This window comes from Coffea arabica, chromosome 6e (genome assembly GCF_036785885.1).
Source record: "Coffea arabica cultivar ET-39 chromosome 6e, Coffea Arabica ET-39 HiFi, whole genome shotgun sequence".
NCBI lineage: Eukaryota > Viridiplantae > Streptophyta > Magnoliopsida > Gentianales > Rubiaceae > Coffea > Coffea arabica.
The window spans coordinates 207,184-225,843 of record NC_092321.1 but is presented as its reverse complement, the minus strand read 5'-3'; the positions used below and the strand labels follow the sequence as shown (position 1 = coordinate 225,843).

Sequence of the window (18,660 nt, the reverse complement as noted above, 5' to 3'; positions counted from 1 at the left end):
CTCTTGCTGAAGAAACTTCCTGGCTTTGCCATTTAATTGTAGTCCATTTTCTAATTGAAAAATGTATTTATTTTTTAATTATTTGAAAATATTTTCATTCAATGTAGGTTGATATTAGCATAAACTAACTTATTTAATATAGATTGTTATTGGATATAACATATCTCATTTAAAATATTTAGATTTTTCAAAACATGTGATATATGAATGAGGATTGATTCTTTCTTAACTGTCAATTCAAGTTTTCATAATTCATTAATTCAAATTTTCATGAATAATTAATATAAATTAATATTTTATTTAATATAAGGTATTTTAGAAAAATAATAACGTAAATTTATTTTTTTAACAAAGTTAATTATTTTTTTTAAATTTATGTATTAAAAAAAAACTAAAACTATAATGGGACGAAAAGAGTAATAATTGATTTCAATTGATGTTACTCAAAGTCAAATATTATTTGTGTCTCTTGCAGTATAACGTGGCCACCGAATACAAAGTTGGGACCCACAACGTGAATCATAGTGCCGTGGATCCCACCACACTATTCCCCCAACGAACCACAAAAAAAAAAAAAAAAAAAAAAAAAGAAGAAGAGAGAGAGCCCCCGACCGGGGCAGCCAGCCAAGTCTCTCAGGAAAACAAAACTCAAGTAAGAAAATAAAGAAAAGGATAATCATAGCCACTTAAAATAGATGGAAATGAATATTCTCACTAAAAACACACTGAGTTTGTTTGGATAAGAGTTTATTTGGATGATTTATTTGAGATATTTACTGTAGCACTTTTGTGATGTGATATATGTGAGATAAAAAGGTAGTTGGGAAGATAAAAAGGTGATTGGGATTTGTGAGGCCAAATTTTTTTTTCCAAATTTCCTTTGTCCAAACAAACTCACTGCTTTATCTTTTTAAAAATATTTTTAATTATATTAATATTATTTTATTTTAAACATATCATATCATAAACATAAATAAAAAAATTTTTAAAAAAAAATAATTTCGTACCCGGATCAGATGTTAAGGGGGTGTGAGTGGGGCTGTTGTGCAAGCTGTTGTTGCTACCGCGAGTTGCGCACCGGCTGCAAGAAGAAAGATGACAGAAAGGAAAAAGGGACGCGATAATTAGCGGAAAGAAAGAAGATGAGCCTAAAAGTAAAAACCAAACCAATCCAGCTAGTGCCGTGTGGGGTGGTGGGGCCCGGCGAAACGCGTCCTATATGTGTAAACAAAAGAAAACATATTATGGTGGGGCCCCGGTACTGGTAGCGGTAGTTTTTACTACAAATGAATAATAATAATACTATACTACTACTGCCGAGTAGTAGTGGAGGTGCGTAGTTTTTACTTGAAATGAATAATATTAATGACTGACCGAAAACAATACAAATATATAATATTTTTTTTAAAAAAACCTATTGAAAGCCTGCCAACTTGCCTTGCTTTCGTTTTAGTAGGACTATTTCTCTCTCTCTCTCCTCTGTCGTGAGCATTAGCACTAGCATTAGCATTATTAGCATTAGAAGAAGAAGAAGAAGAAGAAGAAGAAGAAGAAGAAAGAGAGAGAGAGAGAGAGAGAACGAGCAAGAGAAAGAAGGGGCAGCGCATCAAAGCAATCCAACAACTTGCAGACAGACTCCTCACTCGGAAGTTTTTGTTCCACAAAATGTCTTAGAAGTTTTGGATCTCTTCTTCTTCCTCATCACCCATCCACCTGCTGGTATGTTTCTTTCTCTTTGCCAATTTGACTTTTGCTGCTTTTTTTTTCCCATCCTTTTCTTTTTTGGGTATTCATGACCTGCTTCGATCTGTGGATCCAGAAGCTTTTTTGCTTATTTTTTTCTTCTCTTTTTTTTTTTTTTTGGTCCCAGCACATACATTTTCAGTTTTTCAACTACTGCTTCATTGCTTATTTGTCTTCTTTTTCTGGAGCTTTTTTTTTTTTTTTTTTTTTTGCATCTTCATCTGCTTTCACTCAATTCCACTTCTCTTATCTCATTTTTTTCCCCTTCGATTTTCACCAACTATTCACTCCATTTTAAGCCCTCGATCCGTCCGTCCAAACCCCACTGTTTATTTTTGCCCATAATATTTATTATCAAATTTAAAGAATTTCCAAGGACTGTGCTTTTTTTTTTTCCTTCTTCTTTTTGACAATATATATTTTTATACATGGTCCATACTCAATGCTAATCGCTTTTCGACTTTACGGTCGAGTTGAGGTTTTTTAAAAAAAAAATTCAGAAAAAGTCTCTTTTTTTGGGAAATAGAGTTTCAGAAAATAGGAGTCTTTTAACAGTCCATCTTTTTCAACTTGGACTTCAGAGTCGATTTCGATAAATTTTTTCCTTTGTTTGGATCTGCGAGTTTGATTAGTTGTAATATCCACTCATGGCTCATGCCGCTCATTCGTTCATCTCCCTTCTCCGTTCTTGACCCCCAAAAAGATTAACTTTTATTAAGACGATGTCATCCTCTTTTTTTGTTTTTGTTTTTGTTTTTGTTTATCCTCTCTCTCTCTCTAGAATCTGATGGTGCTATGCTACCTATCTTGCCAGTATTGTATCCATACAAATTATAACCGACTTCAATTTCGAAGCTTTTTCCTTCGATGGTGATCATATATATGCATATATGTGTCCTGTTCATTTGCAGATACTATTGTGGTATAAGTTTCTTGGTCCGCATCAACATTATGAGCGAGCCACGCCATCCTCTCCTCTTTTCCCTTCTCAATTGTCTATTCCTCGTGTTTGTGGCCCGTCGAGTTCTGGCCGACAATTATGTCCCGACTGATAAGATTCTGCTCAGCTGCGGAGGTCCTTCCCAATCTACTGATGCTGATGGTCGCAAATGGTATTCTGATATTGGCTCCAAGTTTGCTTTGGCCTCCTCCAAGGCTTCGGTTTTCCCTGCTGCTGATCAAAAGCCCTCTGTCCCCCAGGTCCCTTATATGAATGCTCGCATTTTCCAGTCCAATTACACCTATCGTTTCCCCGTCGCCCCTGGTAGGAAGTTCATCCGTTTGTACTTCTATCCCACGTCTTACGGTGGCCTCAATGCCTCTAATGCCATCTTCTCCGTCACCGCTGGACGCTTCATGCTTATGAAGAACTTCAGTGCTGCACAGACGGCTGAGGCTCTAAACTACGATTTTATCACCAAGGAGTTTTCTGTCAACGTGCCATCCGGCGTGTTGAACTTAACTTTCTCACCAGCCTCAGACCCAGGCAATTCCTACGCGTTTGTTAACGGCATTGAGGTTGTCTCCCATCCTGATATCTACAGTGCTGAAGGTCCCAGCCTACTTGCTGGACAAAATGCACCCTTCTCCATCGACAATACTACTGCACTCGAGAATGTTTATCGGCTAAATGTAGGTGGAAATGACATCTCGCCCTCCAACGACACAGGCCTTTTCAGGTCGTGGAATGCCGATTCGAGGTACATCTTAGGCGCTGGTTCTGGGGTTACAAACGTAGCTGATCCAAATGTTACCATCAACTATCCCCCGGGGACGCCATCTTATGTTGCTCCGCTGGATGTCTACAGGACTTTTAGAACAATGGGCCCGAATGCAAACGTGAATCTCCAATACAATTTGACTTGGCTTTTCTCTGTGGATACAGGATTCTACTACCTAGTTAGGCTCCATTTTTGTGAGGGATTTGAGAATATTAGCTTAATTAATCAGAGGGTTTTCGACATCTTTCTTAATAATCAGACTGTCCAGAAAGCAGCAGATGTTATTGCTTGGGGAAACACAAATGGAGTTGCGCTGCACAGAGATTATCTGGTTTTCGTCCCTAATGTCGGGACCCCGCAGCAAGATATCTGGCTTGCCCTGCATCCCAACCCTGACACTAAACCCTCTTATTATGATGCGATCTTAAATGGCGTGGAGATATTCAAAGTAAACAATACTGATGGAAATCTTGGGGGTCTCAATCCAACGCCACTTCCAAATGAACTGGCAGTCTCTTCTACAACATCATCGGGTCGCTCGAAAAAGGGGAAAGCAGTCATTGGCGGAGGGGTTGGAGGTGGAATTGCTGCCGTCCTCCTCATTGGGTTGCTTGTTTGTGCTATTACTCGTCGCCGCAAGCACCAAAAGGACTCTACTGCAAGTGATGGCTGGCTTCCTCTATCATTATATGGAAATTCACATTCCTCGGGTTCTGCAAAGACAAACACGACTGGAAGCTATGCGTCCTCCCTCCCTTCGAACCTTTGTCGCCACTTTTCATTTGCCGAGATCAAGGCTGCGACCAATAACTTCGACGAGGCTGCTCTTCTCGGCGTGGGAGGGTTCGGCAAAGTATACAGGGGTGAAATTGATGGCGGCACAAAAGTCGCAATTAAGCGCGGGAATCCACTTTCTGAGCAAGGCGTGCATGAGTTCCAAACTGAGATTGAAATGCTGTCGAAGCTTCGGCACCGTCACCTGGTTTCGCTGATTGGCTACTGCGAAGAGAACTGCGAGATGATCCTTGTTTACGACTACATGGCACACGGAACCCTGCGGGAGCATCTTTACAAGACGCAGAAACCTCCGCTGCCGTGGAAGCAGAGGCTGGAGATCTGCATCGGTGCTGCTCGCGGCCTGCACTACCTGCACACGGGTGCCAAGCACACAATTATCCACCGCGATGTGAAGACGACCAACATCCTGTTGGACGAGAAGTGGGTTGCAAAAGTTTCGGACTTTGGGCTGTCGAAAACGGGTCCTACGCTGGATCACACGCACGTGAGCACAGTGGTGAAGGGGAGCTTCGGGTATCTGGATCCGGAATACTTCAGGCGGCAGCAACTGACAGAAAAATCGGATGTATACTCGTTCGGGGTGGTATTGTTTGAGATCTTATGCGCTCGCCCAGCTCTGAACCCAGCGCTTCCAAAGGAACAGGTGAGCTTAGCGGAGTGGGCATTGCACTGCTACAAGAAGGGGATCCTGGATCAGATTATGGATCCTTATCTGAAGGGGAAGATAGCAGCGGAATGCTTTAAGAAGATAGCGGAGACAGCGGTGAAGTGCGTGGCGGACGTGGGAACGGACAGGCCATCCATGGGAGACGTGCTTTGGAACCTGGAGTTCGCGCTCCAACTTCAGGAGAGCGCGGAGGAGAGCGGAACGGAGGGTGTGGGTCTTGTTGGAGGAGTGAATTTGCAAGAGGGGACATTCGAAGGGGAGGAGGTGACGGGTAAAGGGAGGAAAGATGCGAATGGTGGTGGTGGTGGTGGTGGTTTTGAGGACAGCAACATGGACTCCAGAAGCTCTGGGATGACAATGAGCATTGGGGGGAGGAGCCTTGCGAGCGAGGACTCGGATGGGTTAACGCCCAGTGCTGTATTCTCACAGATCATGAACCCCAAAGGACGTTGAGATCTCCAGCTGCAAATTTATTTTTTAGAAAAGAAAAGAAAAAAAAAGGGCTGTAGTGTGCAGATGGGTTTCGTTTCACCTGTAAACTCAAAACTCAAAGAGAGTTTACTTTTTTCTTTTATTTTTTTTTTTGGGGAATTTTGGGTTATTATTATCTTTGTTGTTGTATAATTCTTTCACTATTCGAGCTCCTGTCAAGTTTACCGAGAAAATCGTTTTATTTTAAAAAATATATTATTATTGTATCAATGATGATGTTCCACGAAGGGTATATGGAAATTTATTTTAAAAAAAAAAAGGTGCGGTGAGGTGGAACTTAATAGATGCGGCGGCTAGGCATTGATGCTTCTTGTTTTTGTGAGAATGCGCGTGGAACTTAGCGGTAGAAATTTGGCAGCCGAGAGAGAGAGATTATTGCTTCTTGGGATTATTGTTTGATCCTTTGATTGGGCAGCTAAGCTAATGTGTTTGACCAGCTAATACAGAGTACTACTACAGTATTAGATTAGAATTAGGCCAACGTGATTGCCGCTCTCTCTTAACTCTGGGAAGGGGAAGGGGCTGTGGGTGTCTGGATCCGGAGTACTAGTAAACTGACTGACAAGGTGCATGCATGATCCCACAACACAGCTACCAATCAACCGCCAACTGGAACATTTGTGATCACTGCCCGAGTCTTATTAGTTATCGTCCACCTGATTCTGGTAGTCACTTTTTATTACTCTCTCTAGCCCAATTGTTTGATTGAAAATTTTTTAACTTTTAAGAATAATAATTTAATTATAATATTTGTATTTTTTTTTCATTTTATCCGTATAAATTTAAAATTAAATGATAACATGCATATGATATGATTAAAAAGAAGGACTTGTATTGAAAACAAAGACTTGAAAGTATTTTAATTTTTTTAATATGACAAATGTTTTAAAACATCTCAAAATAAATATAAAAAATATGACACTTTTAATGAAATGGAAATGGATCGGAGGAGAAATACATTTTCCAATAGCGAGTGCATTGCAACCTAATTCATCATCCTGCCTGGGAATGCATTCCCATCGCCTTAATAATATTTTATATTATTCTACAACTTCATCAGATTATTTCTTCGTTTACACCCACGCCGCGCGTAATGTATGCCAATTCAGAAAACGACCCTTTCACCTTGTCAAAAAATATCCTGCGACGACCAAAACCAGTCTCCCAGCCCCAGGGGAAACAATTAAAAAAAAGAAATTAAGACAATCGAATCGACAAAATCACAGGGTCGGGTGCAGGCCCGAGTCTCGCAACTCACAACAATATCAACCGAATATACAACTACTACTTGCATATTGACAAGACTTATTATACGTGTGCCAGTGCAATAACTACTTCTGCAGCGTAGTCTCTGAATCTACTATGGAGATTATCTTCTTCTGCAGCTCTGGCTTGTTGGCACCCACAAGTTTGTCAATCTGCTGTCCATCTTTTAGAAAGAAGAAGGTTGGTGTTGCTTTGATATCCCAGGATGCGCTAAATTCCTGAAACCAAGTACAGTATTAAGATGAATATGCAGCTCCAAGAAGGATGCAGAAAAAGCTGTTATTCTGTAAAAATAAATCAACCACAAATCCTACATTCATCAGATTAAATTGCGGCAGCTGCTGACTTAATTCTATAACTTATCCATTTAATAATAATAATAAATACTTCTTGTATTAACATAACAGCATAATCGGAGGTAATCCATCCAAAACAGCAGCAAAAATTCTTACAGCATGATTTCCCATCGCATCTGACTAAATTAGAGTTGCATCGCTTACCGTTAGCTCGTCAACATCAATCGTTAGGAACATCAAAGTTGGATATTTCTCCGATAGCTCACAGTAGAATGGTGCAACCATTCTACAAGGGCCGCACCAGGAAGCACTAAAATTTGCAATAACCTGCCCAACATTTGAACCGCATTAGGAAAGTACATAAATCAAGCGCAAGCAGAATAAAGCAATAAAACACCAAATTAGACTACAGTTGCAGAGCCCCTTTAAGAACGGCACCTAGTAGTTCCACTACAAGGACAATAGCTTGATTTCCTACGTCTCTACATCCAGTTCGAAGTGTGTGCAAGCTGCTTCTCAATATTTCTCATTCATTTGTAACCCATATGGCTTTTTTTAACAGGTCCAAACTGTTCACAGAACACCCCACCTTAATCCCCCAAGATGTCCATGTCACTGATGCACTCAAAAGCTACAGTAAGACAGGCACTTGTGATACAAACAAAGAAGGGTAAGTCCAAGTCTTGTCAATTTAAAGAAAGCAATTTGAATGAAACCAATTGCCAACCATAAAGAAATCTAAAATTAATTAAAATTGCAGAGAAACTCAGTAACATTCTGATGGAGAACCGAGTGTGGAGTGCTACTAGATCCCAATTCCATCACAAACCTACAGATGCTGACAAATCTTTTTCCTCCTAGCAGTTCAATATAGGGTCCCTTCCGCATATCTTTGAGCACTACAATGTGTGGAGAGGGTAAAAAGAAACATCTAAATGCAAGCCTCACATGATTATGACCACAAAGGTGCCTCTTTTCCATAGCAATGCAGTCGAAAAACTGTGTACTTGAACTACAAATTTCCAGCATAGGCAAGACGAATACTCTACCAAGTGAAATGATGCTTACTCCTGTGACAACCGATTTTCCCAAGATATCCACCTGCAAGATGAAAGCTGCTCTAACTCTAGCTTTGTGCCTCACTTCCAGTAGTTTATAAGGTCATGACAAAGGTGTAGCTGAGGAGAATTATGCCCTTCACAATCACGCTAATCAAAATTCGTCCCCCAAGGATTATCTAGTTATGTTAGGCAGTTACATGCCCTCCAAACTACTGCCATTCACAATTACATGCCCTCTAACAAAGCAGCCATAAGACTTAGTACACTAGAAAACCTCTTACTGAAGTTATGATCATGAACCCAATTGGGTAAAATAACGATAATACTCACCATCTGATAGACTCATATGTGGAAAGAAAAACCAGGTTACTGTCCAACTCGAGATACAAATACTACACAAAATCTATGACCAGTACTAGCTAAATGAGGTCAGTACTCCCTCATTTTCTCCAAACACAGAATACCATTGACAGAGGTTAGGTTACAACAGTTTTACCAACACAAAGAACAGTCAGCACTCGACAGTACCTTGACACAAAGCTGATCACTAGCTATCCGAGGTTCTCAAATCTAAAAGGCAACAATAAGAATTTGCAACATCCTTTGCCTTTGATAAAGTCTCTCTCATCTTGTGCTGCTTGCTTCTCAGAAAGTGAACAAGTAAAGCCCAGAAACTTTGCAGAACCTCGACATATAGACTTATAAAACGATGACTAAATGAAAATCATGTGTATGCGAAGGTGAATTCGTCTAAAAGATAAACAAGCAGAACATGTGGACATAACTACATAATTTGGATGAAAGCTAAACAAGGAAGTGGTGAGTGTCAATAGAACTCACGATTTTGCCATCCCTCTTTGCTTCTGTTAGTTTCTGATCCCAGCTTTCTTTTGTAGTAATCAGGTGCACATTTCCACCCACGAATTCAGCATTGTGGACAGATTCATCTCCATCATTCTTTGGCTTTAAGTGTCAAACCAGAGAAACAATTTGTCAAAAGCAAACAAATGGTATCCAAAAGACAACAAAGACCAAAAACTATGTAATTTCACCTTCATTTCCACTCCCCTCTTCTATCTCTCACTTACCTTTTCCTAGTGTGGCTCCAAGACCAAAACTGTATACTAACATCCTACACTGTGGTCAGGTACGTCTATATCAGTTTGAGAGCTTAAATCCTTGATTTCTACCTACTCTAGAACAAGTCAACATATTTGAGTGTGTTGACAATTCTCCTAAAGTTATTCGTCAATAGGGGGAGATTAGACGTGTTTTAGCCACAGACCATAGCCCAACCATATCCTGTAAACCAGAGAAACTATTTATCGGTGCGACTAACAAAGCATGCCATAACCAATAAAATTATCAACATCCCAGTGGAAGACTCGGGCCGATCACCAGAGGATGGGTGTCGTTCTTTTTTTTTTGTGGACCCGGGCAGAGAGGAGGGCTGAGGAAGAAACGGAAATATACCTTAGCCAAGCAACTGCCCATTTGATACTCGACGGCCAAGTGGGATAATTCTCGTGAAGGGGAGCAAATGAAATGAAGAGAATCCAGTCCACCCCAGAAATCTGAAACAAATCTGCTACGGCAAAGGGAATCGAAATGAGCTGGGATTAGGGATTGTTGTTGTCGTTGTTATTAATTATTAGACGGAACCCCAAAATTTTGTTTTTGTTTCCGCCGGGGAGGGGGTTTGCGTGTACAAGATTTTACGGTTGGATTGTAAAAGCAGGAGGCGGAGGAGGAGGCGACGAAGGAAGCAGAAGAGAGTGATGATCTGAAAGGAGTATTTGGTAAAGCGATTTTTGGATAACTGCAGAAATTGGAAATACTCAAATACAGAGAGAGAGAGAGAGAGTTTATTTAATCCAATCCCTCATTTTGTAGTGATTGGTAACAAATTGCGAAAACCATCTTTCTGCGACTGAAATTCCAGCCAGTACTGTTACAACGTTGTCCCATTATCAGGCATTAGCTACTAAACCCCAAAATCTAACAAATTTACTGATGATTATTAGTGTATTAGTCCGTCGTATGCGGCCAGATTACGGAATTCACCTAAAGCCCAAAAAAACTCCCACATTTTTAAATAAAAAAAAATTATTTTTAATACTGCTACTATTAGTAAAGTAGTAGTAGTACTCAGTAAGCCAATCCCAATGGAGCGGGTTTGGCTGAAACTAACGCATGATGATGATGACAACAAAGCAATAAAAACATCTTCCAACTTGTGGCACATTCCTAGCTGGCTGTCAACTCAAGAAAGTGAAAAAAAAGTTGGGGATAATTTCAGAAACCTCCCCTGAGGTTTCTGACAATTTCACTGACCTCCCCTGAGGTTTCCACAATTACACTAACCTCCCTTGAGGTTTCTGATTTTGTAACAAAATCAGCCCATGACCACAAAAGTAAACATAAAAAAGTGTTTTCAGGAAAGAGAGGAAATTTTGTTCCCATAAATGCCCTTAAGGTAGGTGTACAAGTTATATTAGTGAATTAATGAAAACTAATAAAAATCAGAAATAAATAAGAAAAAGTGAGGGGATGGGTATGGGAATCATAAAATTTTACTTATGGATATAAACAATTGGGTAACGCAACCGACCCAATTAACCAATCTACCACCACTCAGGTCATTTCACAAATACATTCATCAGACAAAGCTTTCCTCTTGTCACAAAAATTCAAAGCAATGTGGTACATGTTCACAAGCAAGCAGGTTAAAATCCCGCCTGCATAATAACGTTGAAACCCGCAAGCGGGATTCTGTGTTTTTTCTATTTCAAGGTTAGCTCGCATGCGGGTTAATGTTATATTTGAGCGCGAGAAGAAAAAATTGGTAATTAGGCTCTTTGGGCATTATAAGTAAATATTTAAATTAATGGCAGTTTTATTACACCAATATTATTGTATTATCATTATTATGATTATTGTATTATTTCTTATGCAAATATAACATTTAATTATTTAAATTTGATTTTATTTTTACAATTTATAAAATTTTTATCACTTATATAATATTTTTAAAACCCTAATACATCTAAATTTGATTTTATTTTTCAAATTTATAAGATTTTTATTTAAAAAAATGGGATACGGATAAGATATCCGGTTGGTTCGATTTGCATAGGTGCATATGAGAATATCCGAATACTCTTTAAACCCGCATGCGGGTTTAAGGAGATTATGGCAACTCTCTGACACACTAGTTACCCGTCCAACTTGTGTGTATTAAAATATATTTAAATATTATATTTCATATTTTTGTTATTTAGAGTTTAACAAAACATTAATATTGGGTAGATTTGAGGGATATGCATAATTTTGCATATTTGTAGGAATATTAGAAAATGGAAAATTTGGGTAAATTCCCAAATTTTGGAGGTAAGGTGTAATCCAAGAACTAAAACAGTCATTTATAAAACATTAACAGTAATAAGGTGCAAACCAAAACTGCAATCCAAGAGTAATATCATTACAAATTTCATAACCATACATTAAATAAATAGAAATGCAATCCAATACTATCCAAAAACACCATCTGCCTTATCATATTTTAGTCCTATAATAACACAAAATGTCTTGGGTATAATAGTAATTTTGCATTATATGATGTCAGCAATTGGGTCCCAAGTTCTGCCAGGGGAGGTCAGTGTAATTGTGGAAACCTCAGGGGAGGTCAGTGAAATTGTCAGAAACCTCAGGGGAGGTTTCTGAAATTATCCCAAAAAGTTATGCTTGCTTTGACTCATCTTATTAATATAATATATTTTTCCTTCTTCTTGTGGTGAATGGTGAATTGGTGATCGTTCTTTTCTCTTTGTTTTGGGTCAGGCTTTCTCTGGAACCATTCTGATTTATTTGTTAGTTGTTTCTCTTTTTCCGGGTTTTGATTTGAGAATGTGGTTTTCTTGTAAAGTTTTGCTAATCTATTTGTTTGATTTAGTAGTGTGTTTGGTTTCGTATTAGTAGTTTGTTTGCCCTCATCTTTTGCGCTCTTTTATGTTGTGCTTTGCTGTGACTTGACTGTGTTTGGTTTCGTTCTGGTTTGGTTTTTGTCTGAAAATGTCTGATGTTTACCTGTGTTATCTCTTTTGTTTCCTGTTTTTAAGTTCAATCTGATATTCAATTGAGAATTCTGAGAAAATTAAAAGGAAATTTGTCTGAAGAATTATATATAAGTTTAGCCCCTCTTGGCTAGGCATCACCGCTCAAGTGAAACATAATTGGAGTTCAGAAGAAGATTGGGCATAAGGGATTTCTGTTAACACCTATTATTGTAATCTGCAAGGGGTATGGCCATTTTGAATCTGCTTATTATTAAAGATTAACCTTTGGTTGTTTCGTGGGTGCTCTCTTTATATTAAATTTTGCTCGAATTTTGGTTCAATATATAATTTTTGGGTTTATCTATAACTAAAGTTCTGTTTAATAATTCGATTCTGCACTTAAATTTGATGGATTCAAATTTTAATATATTCAATTGCATTTGTTAATCAAAAATAGAATATTTGAATTAATTAAATGGCACAGAATTTTCCAGACAAAATCTGATCCAAAAAATAAATGATAAATTATTCACTTATCACTTATACACTCAAAACATGTCAAATTTAATAGTTAATACTTTATTAAATTAATTATTTCAGATTTCAGATTTCAAAATTTTAATTTTCCTAAATTTCATCGGAATCCATTATTGGATTCAGTTTTGGATTAGCGCAAATAATTCTACTAAACTGGGCATCTACGTCTTTTTACCCGCCGCGCTCGGCATCTACGTCTTTCTACCACTGGTGGCATTAAGGGGGCTTGTTCTCTTCCGAAGCTTTTCCCATTTTCCCGAATCCAATCTGGGGAAGAGCACGGGCCAAGTGGCCGTTCTTCTTTCGAATTCTTGCAAGGGAAGGGAGGACAGCTGTTACTCTTGTTTGGGCAAAAGGCTATTGCTGGTTTCGTATTTTCAAGAATTCCGGGAACACTACCACCACCACATTTTCCTCCGCATTCCCCACCACTTTCCTTTTCGGTACGTATCTACATCACCGCTTTTTACCTCTCTATTTCTTTAAATCAATCTTTGAAACTTTTTCGAACTCCTTGATCTTTTTCTTTTTTTTTTTTTGGCTTTGCTTTTCCTATTCCAATGAATATAAGGCGTATAGGGGATCCATCATCCGTGTTATGCTACGATTGAAACAATCAACAGACTCTACTACTTCTCTGCATCAAAGCGACAATAACAAAGAAAGACGTCGCCTTTTAGAAATTCATTTCCTTGAATTTTGACTCTTCATTTCTTGAATTGGATTTTAACTGTTTAATCAAGTTAACCCAAGCAGTGCATCCAGAAACTTAAAGGACGAGGAACTTCTTTCTCTATCTTCATAATTTTATAGCCACCTCGCTGCATTCTCCAAGGAAAAAAATTATAGACTACTGCTTATATAAACTTAGCTGTTTAGACTCTGTAGCCTGCTTTCCAGATCAGCTTGAAGCAACTAAAAAGCTGCGTTTTTTTTTTTTTTTTGGAATTTTTAGACATCTTTGATCTTGTTGTCCTCGATGGAAGAAGACAAGAAGAAAAAGAAGAACAAGAAAAGAAAGAATAAGCAGAATAAAACAACTGCAGATTCCGCTCCAGGTGATGCTCCTGGAGCATTTTCCGTTTCTCCTTCTGCTCAACACATTCCTGTTACTGAATCTGCCAAGATTAGTTCAGCTCTGGTTGACAACCCAGATGCTCAAGAAGATGATACTGCATCTGGAATGACTTTGAACCCACATGGTGTATGTCTCATTTCTATCACCCTCGTACTCCGCTTGCTGCTTTCTCTGTAGAAGTTACATTTTCATGTGTTGTATTTTCATAATAATCAAGTCTTATTTGCTTGTTAATGCTGTCAACTTCGTCTTTTGACTTGCCCTTTTTCGATTCTGTTATTTTTCATTTCTGAATGCTGGCTGCTGTATCTCATTGCACTGTGCAATTTTACTACTCACTCTAATCTAGGATTCGGCTTTTAAATTATTTTGCAATTCATTACTTATTTTGCTTGTCCTTTGGGTGTGACATTGCAAACTGGTCGTTGTCAATGGAGCAAACTCGTGTAGCTTTTCCGAATTGAATATGTTATGATGATAGTGTTGTATTTTGCTACACTTGATAACTCAGTAATATCTGGTCTTTTACAGGTTATCTTTGAAGAGAAAATTCAAATATTACTACAAGAAAAAAATGCAATCTTACAAAAAGAGGTAAACATAAATAATTCATTAGACACAGAGAGGTATTTCAATGCCAAATCTGTTTATATGTGTGTAATCTACAATTAAACGTATGGAGTTATGTTTCTTCTTGGGTGTTAGATTGGATATTCATTTATCTTTTCCAAATGTAATCTACTGGTGTCTGTGGGTTATGCAGGCTACCCTGCTGGAGAAAATTGAAGAATTGCAAAACGAGAAGGCTGTACATGTGCAGAGAGAGGTAATGCAAGCTATTCTTATTGAGGAATGGAAACTTAGTGTTGGTATTTAAGTCTCTTATTGTTCCTTTTTTTTGGATTTTTTTCTTTTCTTACATGTATTAATGTATGATAACGATTTGAGTCTTTGCAGGCTAGTCTTGAAGAGCAAATTTTACAGTTACAAAAAGAAAAAGATGCTTTCATGCTAAAAGTGGTAAGAAAAGCTGGTAGAGTTGGGTGATTCATGGTTATTGCAATACTGGAGCTAATTTATTTTAAAGGATATTTTTTAGTATACTGCATTTCGTCTAGCTAATTGCTGACTCTCTGGTTATTGGTTGACAAATCTATCACAGGATGCTTTAGGACAAAAAATTCAACAAATGCAGATGGAAAAGGATGCTCACGTGCAGAAAGAGGTAATTGAAGACTTTAAGATTGAGTTTTGCGGATGCGTGTTTTTCTCATATGCCAGTGCTCATTGTATAAGCATATTTTGTTTTTTCATATGGCTAAAGAGATATACTCTTATCTAATAGTGTATCCACTTGATATTCCTCAGAGTGCTTTGGAGGCTGAAGTAGGACACCTGACAAGTGAGAAGGAATCTTGGTATCACAAAGAGGTAACGAAATGATAAAGAAGGGTTATAATCTTTGAACATTTGGACTCCAATGCTACTTTTCTTGTCTTCTGTGTTCTCTGTATTTTAAATATTGGTTAGATGAGTCTAGTTCTCAGCATTCAGGCAGGTTGACAGTATAACTAGTCATAGCGTTCTCAAGAATAAACTTATTTTTGGGAATCAGGATTTCTCTGTTTTACCTTAAAACTATGGTTGTGATGTCATTTCTAGTTTCTCTCAGGCTCACTTTGAAGAGAAAATTAACCACCTTATGGTTGAAGCTGCAACATTGAGCTCGAAAAAGGTAATTGGCTTTGCAATTCACACTTGCCCTCCTCATTGCTTGTCCAAAATAGTCTTTTGCTAGGCTGTATTTGAATTTTTTTTAAAGACTTATGTTGCTTCTTGTTACTTCAAAAGTACTTCTGTCATTTATTATAATAGATAAATTTGTAATCAATGACAGGTAAGCTTAGAGGAATTTGTAAAACAAATGGAGGAAGAGCGAGATTCATGGATATTGCAGGAGGTAATAGATACTTGCATCTGCATGCGTGGGCTTGTATATATTAATGGTACACTTTTAGAATTCTCTGCTCTTCCTTCCCTTTCCACTTTAATTTTGCATTGCTATTTCTGATTTGCCTTTCTTTTCATTCTCTTTTGTTTTTTGCTATAATGGTTAAGCCTTTCCTCTGTGCTTTGATGTTCTTAGATCCAAAATTCATGTATTTTACTTGCATTTGGCTCTAGTGGTGGTAAAAACTCTTATTATACAACTTGTTATTTCTTTATTCGATATAGTTGTCAAATAAGAACATGAGAACTCATTTTTATTCTCACTTCTGCAGTTTTGGTTCCAAATGTCACAATGAAATCGTTGTTTTTTAATCCAATTGATTTTCTTATTTCTGTTTCCTGTTCCATATTCGTGTTCCTGATTGTCTAATGCCTCGGAGTGGGGAGGGATGTGGGTAGATTGCTTAGCTTTGGATCTAATTTTTGTTTTTCCCTTAACAGAATTCATCCAAGGAAGTAATTGCCAAGCTAAATGGTGATAACACGCGACTAAAATCTCAGGTATAGTGTTCCATAACATTGCTTTAGTTGATGTTTTTGTTTCCTCTCCAGTTCCTTTCTCCTTCATCATACTGAAAGAGTGCAGGTGAAAGCATGGAGGGAGTTTACTAATTTCTATTCCTCTCCTTTTCCTAACTTCCTATCCCTAATTGCCAACCAATGTCTGCCCATGCAAAATTTCTTTTTCCTGTTAGACCTTTTTTATGGACCGTAACATGGTTTATTCATAAGTTAGAGAATGGTTTCTGTTAAGATTAAAATCAATCTAGAGAAGCAAAAAAAAAAAAAAAAAGGGAAAAAAACCTGGACCTTTTATATTTAACTTTAGTGGCAGTTGCAGGAGACAGATCATGTTTATTTCTCTTTCTAAAATTTTCAGTAATACATTAAATTTCCTTGTGTTCTTTATGGTAGTGTAACTGCACGATAGTATATGTAGCATGCCATTTGTGCAGATGATGTATTAGAATATAATTCTGTTCCTAGATTCGTCAGTTTCCTCTTTTGGACTGTCCAAATTGTTTATTACGCTGAATACTACACCATAATAGTTAGCCACGTTTCTTAAGATGACTGTTATTTTGATATTGACTACATAATTCACTTGAGCTTGAGGATATTTTTCCAAGTAAAAGCAAATCAAGTTGTAGATGATATACTTATTTTTCTCCGGTGGATGGTTGGTGCCTCAATGCTGAACAAATGTTGAAATAGCATGGCGGTGTTCGGTGTTGTAAAGCACGGATATTAAGATTTTACATTTAGATGGCTAGAGTAGGTGAGCTATGAGTGACAACATCAATGGAAGTCTTCTCTCAAGGCTTGCTCTCTCTCGCTTAAAATACCCTGTTGTCAGTTATCCCGCCATCCAACTTTCTCACTTAAAGAGGCATAATTCTGAGATTTCCTTTTTCGTTTATCTTTCCTGTTGTTGCCCTTGAGATGTGAATGACACAATGTTGTGCACATATTTTCATGTTGCATGATCCTGTATAGGGGAGAATGTTTGTATTTATTCTGATATAGATATTAAAATCAAAGCTTGACAGGTGATGGAGTTGGAAGAATTAAGGAACGGTCTGTTACAAGAAAACCATCTGTTGACGGAAAATATATCCGGTCTGCAGTCACAGATTCTGAGTTTAGAGCGGACTGCCATTGTTTCTCAGTCATCTAGTGATAGCAAAATGGTGGTTAGTTTCCTATAATCTGGTTACATGGATGGTTATTATCATGGATGACTTGTTATTACAATGTGCAAGAAAGAATTACAGGGATATGGGTCAAGTGAATGTAGCTATTGTCTTATGTGATCAGATTAGTGAGATTTTCTTGCCTCACTCCTTTTAATGATGATTTTCCATTGCCAGAGTAATTCTTGTTTCTCGTGTCTCTTTATTAAAATTTTGGTCAGATTAATGAATGGAACTGTTGTATGACAGTAAAAGTTAAACAGTGTTTAACCATCTTTGTGGTGTTCATAACATTTGGGTTTGTGGTTTTGATATGCTGTCTCAGATGAATGAGTTGTACGTTGAAATTGATCGCAATGGTCTGCAACAAGAAATACCTTCAGCTGAAATGCCAACAACTGTTCATCTTGCTGATAGTACAGCTGTTGGGCCGCATCTGATGGTTGGAGCTATTGAAGCACAAGAAAGTTGTCCTGCTAACGATTCAATGGACGAAGCCAATGCCAAGATGCTCGTGCCTGATAATGAAGTGCAGTCGCCGGAAAATAACGTCAACAATGATGCGAGGGGCGAAGGAGAGTATTTGGATGACAAAAAAGATATGCTGGTTACGGAATCCTCTGAAATGACCAAGTCAGATGAAATTGTGCAAATTCCATTGGATGAGAATGAAAACAAAAAGACAGATGTGGAGGCTACCAGTAATGCTGAAAAGACTGTAGTACCGCTCTCAGATGCTCCACTGATCGGTGCTCCATTCCGTTTAATTTCTTTTGTCGCTAGATATGTTAGTGGTGCTGATATGGCGGAGAAGAACTCTGTAAATTTAGGTAGGTAACTCCTCATACTTGTAGTTTTGGGGGGTGGGTGTGTGGTGCGAGATTTTGTAAGCGTCACTTGATGGGAAGTAGAAATACGAGGGAAGTTATTAAGGGCGGAGGGGGCGGGGGGACTAACCGTAGTTGTCGTGAGTAACAAATTGGTCACTCATTGGTTGGGATGGAAAAGTGCTCAATCATTTCTTGAGAGCAAATTGATTGTGTTTTTTTTTTTCCCTTTCCAACCTCTGAAAAGAAGATAGGAAGAGATATCTCGAGGGGAAATTTTCTAGATTGTATTCTCGAATTCAGAACACCTTGTTTGGTTATAGATAGTAGTGATGGACATACTTTGATGTAACCAGGGAACACGCAGGGTTCTTCCCTTCCGTTGGGATTTTTATTGAAGAACATTTTGAAATCA

General features: G+C 38.0%; 3 protein-coding genes across 3 annotated transcripts; 2 read left to right on the top strand and 1 right to left on the bottom strand.

Annotated features, from left to right (window-relative positions):
- The first annotated feature begins 1,493 nt into the window (after positions 1 to 1,493).
- LOC113695903 (receptor-like protein kinase FERONIA) lies at positions 1,494 to 5,631 on the top strand. The gene is made up of 2 exons (XM_027215100.2): positions 1,494 to 1,719; positions 2,655 to 5,631. The coding sequence occupies exon 2, from the start codon at positions 2,695 to 2,697 to the stop codon at positions 5,380 to 5,382; it is 2,688 nt and encodes an 895-aa protein (XP_027070901.2). The 5' UTR covers positions 1,494 to 1,719; positions 2,655 to 2,694; the 3' UTR covers positions 5,383 to 5,631.
- Positions 5,632 to 6,604: 973 nt separating this feature from the next.
- LOC113697496 (thioredoxin H9) lies at positions 6,605 to 9,972 on the bottom strand. Its single transcript, XM_027217141.2, has 4 exons — positions 9,518 to 9,972; positions 8,885 to 9,007; positions 7,188 to 7,310; positions 6,605 to 6,905 (listed from the first exon to the last, which is right to left on the bottom strand). The coding sequence occupies exons 1-4, from the start codon at positions 9,536 to 9,538 to the stop codon at positions 6,753 to 6,755; spliced, it is 420 nt and encodes a 139-aa protein (XP_027072942.1). The 5' UTR covers positions 9,539 to 9,972; the 3' UTR covers positions 6,605 to 6,752.
- Positions 9,973 to 12,804: 2,832 nt separating this feature from the next.
- LOC113697207 (uncharacterized) lies at positions 12,805 to 18,660 on the top strand. Its single transcript, XM_027216721.2, has 12 exons — positions 12,805 to 13,079; positions 13,592 to 13,840; positions 14,246 to 14,308; positions 14,478 to 14,540; positions 14,672 to 14,734; positions 14,877 to 14,939; positions 15,083 to 15,145; positions 15,387 to 15,449; positions 15,612 to 15,674; positions 16,166 to 16,225; positions 17,275 to 17,418; positions 17,744 to 18,660. The coding sequence occupies exons 2-12, from the start codon at positions 13,616 to 13,618 to the stop codon at positions 18,254 to 18,256; spliced, it is 1,383 nt and encodes a 460-aa protein (XP_027072522.1). The 5' UTR covers positions 12,805 to 13,079; positions 13,592 to 13,615; the 3' UTR covers positions 18,257 to 18,660.

Bases quoted from the DNA above. Each gene is read 5' to 3' on its own strand.
- LOC113697496 (XM_027217141.2), bottom strand. From the start codon at position 9,538: ATGGGCAGTTGCTTGGCTAAG. The intron at 9,008-9,517 runs GTATATTTCCGT...TGACACTTAAAG, and splicing joins TGGGCAGTTGCTTGGCTAAG to CCAAAGAATGATGGAGATGA. The intron at 7,311-8,884 runs GTGAGTTCTATT...AATGTTGGGCAG, and splicing joins CAAAGAGGGATGGCAAAATC to GTTATTGCAAATTTTAGTGC.
- LOC113695903 (XM_027215100.2), top strand. From the start codon at position 2,695: ATGAGCGAGCCACGCCATCCTCTCCTCTTTTCCCTTCTCAATTGTCTA.
- LOC113697207 (XM_027216721.2), top strand. From the start codon at position 13,616: ATGGAAGAAGACAAGAAGAAAAAGAAGAACAAGAAAAGAAAGAATAAG. The intron at 15,675-16,165 runs GTAATAGATACT...TTCCCTTAACAG, and splicing joins ATTCATGGATATTGCAGGAG to AATTCATCCAAGGAAGTAAT. The intron at 16,226-17,274 runs GTATAGTGTTCC...AAAGCTTGACAG, and splicing joins ACACGCGACTAAAATCTCAG to GTGATGGAGTTGGAAGAATT.